Source organism: Loa loa (genome assembly GCF_000183805.2).
Source record: "Loa loa unplaced genomic scaffold supercont3.109, whole genome shotgun sequence".
Taxonomy (NCBI): domain Eukaryota; kingdom Metazoa; phylum Nematoda; class Chromadorea; order Rhabditida; family Onchocercidae; genus Loa; species Loa loa.
Window position 1 is genome coordinate 60448 of NW_018108289.1, and position 5243 is coordinate 65690.

The 5243-nt window shown below is 22.9% G+C and overlaps 2 protein-coding genes across 2 annotated transcripts in view; both read right to left on the minus strand.

The window, feature by feature from the left end:
- LOAG_17659 overlaps positions 1-3221 on the minus strand; it is a 33652-nt gene extending 30431 nt beyond the window's left edge. The window contains exons 1-2 of the mRNA XM_020450321.1: positions 3126-3221; positions 1112-1306 (exon numbers count right to left, since the gene is read on the minus strand). Coding sequence (XP_020306016.1) covers positions 1112-1306; positions 3126-3170 — 240 coding nt within the window. The 5' untranslated portion in view covers positions 3171-3221. The remainder of the gene's footprint in view (positions 1-1111; positions 1307-3125) is intronic.
- A 477-nt stretch (positions 3222-3698) lies between these two features.
- On the minus strand, positions 3699-4289 carry LOAG_12374 (hypothetical protein; the record flags this gene model as incomplete). The annotated part of the gene is made up of 1 exon (XM_003147887.1): positions 3699-4289. A coding segment is annotated over one exon (363 nt), but the record flags the coding sequence as incomplete, so codon positions are not given.
- Between the last annotated feature and the right edge of the window lie 954 nt (positions 4290-5243).

Consider the following 5243-nt stretch of genomic DNA (forward strand, 5'->3'; position numbering starts at 1 on the left):
ATAATAATAATAATAATAATAATAATAATAATAATAATAATAATAATGATAGTAATTAGTAATAATTAATAATAATAATAATAATAATAATAGCAGTAATAACGTATAATTTACTAAGGAAGAAGACAATTAATAGGGAAGAACGGATAATTTCATTGAAATTTATCATGTCTTATTATATTTCATTTAATAAACTGTTTAAGCAAAATTTTCTTATCCTCAATTTGTTATCAAACTTTAAAAAAAGAAAAAATTAATAATTAAAATAAAGCTAAATGAAAATGATGCAAAGAAAAATGTGCTAAATAAATGAAAATAGGTTGACAAAATGTGACATACATATACGTTGACAAATTAGCAAATAATGAATAATTCATTTTGTTGAATTTAAAAAAAAAAAAAAAAAAAGAAAAAGAAAAAGACAAACCTTTAATTGGTCGAACGATTGAATTTTGTCGATGTTTGTTTGTTTGTTTGTTTATTTGTTGATTGCTAATTGACAGATTGTGCTCGTGTGAGGAGGATTATAGCAAGATAGCAATGTAACGAATGCAGTTTTTTTTTTTTTTAAATATAATTTATTTCAATTCTTTAAAAATTTACAAATTAAAATTAAAAAGTTTTTAATCCTTATTACACTTGTAAATTTTAATAATTGAATTAAAATTTCGAGTTAATTATTTTATGGTAAAACGAAAAAATTAATTTATTGCAAAAATCATTTTTAAATTATTAAAAAAAGTGTTTATAAAAATCTTTAAAAAATTGTAAAAATTACTTTTAAATAATTTTCATTACAAAATTTTAATTTTTTTCACCAACAAATATATCATTGCAAACTGTATTTTTCGAAAATTTCATTACAACAATTATTTTAACTTTTATATTATAACATTCAAAAAAAGAAAAAAAAATTAAAACTCAATTATGTAATCAATTTAAAATATAAATTACTCAAAATTTTCAATTTTATCTCTCTACTAATTTATATTACATAAACTGAACATTTCATCAAATATTTTGCGAAAATTAAACCTCTTAATTAGTTTAATTTAGCTATAATTAATAGCTAATAGATGAAGAAAAAAAAAGAAAAGGTAAATAAACTTACCTCTTGAACTTTCTTTTCTTTCTCTTCCAAGTTTGTATTTGCAACAGATAAATCTTCTTGTGCTTTATCTAAATCATTCTCCGTTTGCATCATCTTCTTTTGGGTATCACGAAGTTCTTCCTCAATTCGTTCCAGCTTATCTGTCATTTGTCGCACTTTCTCTTCCGCGGCATCGGCTCGATCGAGAGCATTATCCTTTAGAAATAATTAATACAATATTCATTTTCTATTTCAAATTGTTATTTTCAAAGATTTTCAATTAAAATAGGGAACAAAAAAATCCCAATTTTTTTGATAAATGCATAATTTTTTGATTTATAACAAATTAAATTTATCAAATTATCAAAAAAAAAAAATTAATCAAAATTTTGTTATGATTAAAAACATTTTGAATCATTTCAATTAAAATATTTTTGATTCATAAAATTTTATCAAATCATTGCAACAGTTAACATTACATTTAATTAATACTGATAAAAGTGGCAACAATTTTATTGAATGTATAATTTCAAATTTTTTAAAATAACAAAATTTTTTGCGCAATTTTGTGAATAAAATTTAACATGTTTTTGTATTATTCGAAATCATTTAATTTAATTTAACCAAATGAAATATTTCTTGGAATGAATTAAATTTTCCATTTATTTGATTATATTTTTCAATTTTTTTTTTTTCAAGTACAACATTTGAATATACATGATATTATTAATTTGAAAAATGTGATCCAACCTATGAGTGACATATTATTAAATTAATGATTAATGATATGTTATCTTTACCTTTAAATAAGCACAATTATTTTTTGCCGATTAAATAAATGAATAATTTATTGTTTTTATTTATTCAATTTTTTAACTTTCAAAATTCCTTTCAATTCATTCAATTATCGCATTACATTTCCATTTCCTTTTTTTTTTTGAAAGAAAGAGAAGTAAAAGGTTGTTTTAGGTCAAATAATTTCATTAATTTCAATGAGATGGAATAAATGGAATTTGTAGAAAAAATCAAAAACTGAATAATAGGAAAGTATTGATTTGAAAAAAGAAAAGAAAAAATAATTTTTTTTTCTAAACTGCCTGTCCTTCGTCCTTCTTTTTTTTTTTTTTTTGTATTACAATTATTGAATTAAATTTACAATAAATGCAAATTTCCTAAATTATATGGCAGAAAGAATTTTTTTTTTTTTTGCGAGAAAAATTTCAAGTTTAGCAATAATTAAAGGGTTTGATAAAATGAATAAAATATTTGAAAAATTATAATTAGCAATAAATTTTTGTTATAATTAATAAAAATGGATTTGATAACATTTGTGGTTTTTGATGATTTTTTGTAATTTGAGATAATTAATTAATTATTGCTTTCATTTTTAATTATTATATTTTTCTTTATTGTAGTTTTCGTTCTTTTTTTTTCCATTAGTAATTCAAAAATGCAATGAAATTATAATTCATTTCTTTGAAAATATAAATTAAATTTTTAATTGCAACATTTGTTGTTTCACCATATAATTCAATTAATTTAATATTTTTAATATTCAAAAAAGTCAAAAATATTACTTTTTTTCTTTAGGAGATTTTTTCCTTTATTAAAATAATACTACCATAGTTTAATGTTTTCTTCTTTTTCCTTCATTTAAACTTAAATTTTTAATTTTAATATTTATTATTATTATTATTTTTTAACAATATTAACAACAATGTAGCAATACGGTAATAATGCCTTCTTCTTCTTTTTCTTTCATTTAAATTAAATTTTCGATTTTAATATTTAATTTCAATAATTTCACCATACAATTACAATTCATCAATCCTACATTTTTGATCTCTGAAAGAGTTAAAAGTATTAGTTTCAAAATTTCAAAAATTTTTTTTTTCATATTTATCAATTATATTAAATTGATAATATCTATCTTTTTGTCTTATCATTCATAATTTTTAATTTTTAATTTTTTTTTTTTAAAGAAACAAAAAAAAGTAAAGGAATTTTATGAAGTATACGGTGGGGAAAAACTTACCTTCTCGATTTTCATCGCCTGCATCTTTTTCTTGATTGCATCCATTTTTGCTTGAGGTTATGGTATTAATTTGTTGAATAAACTTTCTGGCTAAAAAAAAAAAAACAAAAAAAGAAAAAAGAAAAATCAGGAAAAAAGTTGAGCGAAAAAAAAAGTGAGTTGGAATTTTCTCGAAAATTTTTAAAACAAAATGAAAAAGATTCAGCAAGGTGAGCCAAAACAACTTGCAATGGATAGGATGATGTACAATGATAATAATGATATATCATGTATGTGGTAGTGTGTGTGTGTGTGTGTGTGTGTGTGTGCTGTCCGCCTGTCTGCGTGTCTGTGTGTCTGTGCGTGTGTGTCTGTGTGTGTGTGTGTGTGTATTCTATGAATTTCTCCTATCATTAATATATCTTATCAAAACATTTAATTTTTTTTTCCTTTTATTTTGTCTTTTGCCTTTTTCTCTTCTTTTCAATCATCTATTCGTTTATAATTTAAACGCAAATTTTTGAAATTATAAAATGAGAATTCTCGAATTACTAAATATTTTTTATTTAATAATTTTTCTTCATCTATTATTATTGCTAATATCATTATCAATAACTAAATATTATTATTATCACTATCAATAATGATAGTAATAATAGTAGCTGTGATAGGAAGTAAGTACGAAAGAAAGAAAGTAAGTAAGAAAGTAAGTAAGAAAGGAAGGAAGGAAGGAAGAGAAGAAGGAAAAAGGCAACAAAATGCTTTATATCATGGAAAAATGTAAAGGATAAGTTGTAAATAAATATGTAAGTAAAGAAGTAATCAAGGAAGGAAGGAATAAAGGAAGGAAAAAAGGAAGGAAGAAGGGAAGGAATAAAGGGAGGAATGGATGACGGAATGAATGAATAGAAATACGAAAAGGATGAAAATAATTAAACCATTTTTATTATTACCAATAAAAATAAATAACAGTAGCAGTAGTAATAGTAGTAAGTAAGTAAGCAAGTAAGTAAGTAAGTAAGTAAAGTAAATAAATAAAGAAGGAATGAATAAATGAATGAAGGAAGGAATGAATAGAAATACGAAAAGAATCAAAATAATTAAGACATTTTTAATATTATTAACAAAAATAAATAACAGTAGCAGTAGTAGTAGTAGTAAGTAAGTAAGTAAAATAATGAATGAATGAATGAATGAATGGAAGAAGGAATGAGTAGAAATACGAAAGGAATTGGAATTAATGAAATCATTTTTTTTTCTTTTTGATAATGATAAAAATAGCTTAATTATTTTCAATTTCTTGCATATTTCTATTCATGATATAATAATGATATAATAATGTTTACTTACTTACTTATTTACTTACTTACTTACATACTTACATACTTACTTACTTACTACTGCTAATAGTATGAAATAAGTAAGGAAGTTGAAATAAAGAAGAGATTTGTTCAACAAGCAAGGAAAGTTAGTTCTCGTTTGTTACAGCTTGCTTGCTTGGCTTATTACTTCGTTCGTATTCTTATATCTTTCCGGTTAAAAGTTCCTCCTTACACACATCAACAGCTGTTACTTGCTAAGCTTTCTATCAAACAATTTAAGAAACCAAGAAAATAAATTCCTCTCTCCCTTTACCTCTCTAAAATAAATTCTTCTCTCCCTTTACCTCTCTCTCTCTCTCTCTCTTTGTTTAAAGAAATTGAAGAGAAAAGGAAGGAGGAGGAAGAGATAGTGATAAGATAAGATAAAATTCTCCCTCTTTTTCTCTTCCTCTCTTTGTTCAAAGAAATTGAGGAGAAAAGGAGGAAGGAGGAAGAGAGAGTTGATAAGATAGGATAAAAAAAAAAAATTAAAAGTTAGTTAAAGAAGAAAAGAAAGTGGAGGCGGATAAAAAATGTATTAAATAGTTTAATGGTGTATTACATACACACATACATACACATACATATTCATACACATACACATACACACACATATATACATACACATGCATATTCATACACATACATACATACATACACACACACGTACACATATACACATACATACACATATACATACACACATATATATATAGGTATGAAATAATATTAAGTTTAAAGAAAAGAATAGCAAAAGATTTCGGAGAGAAAAAGATTG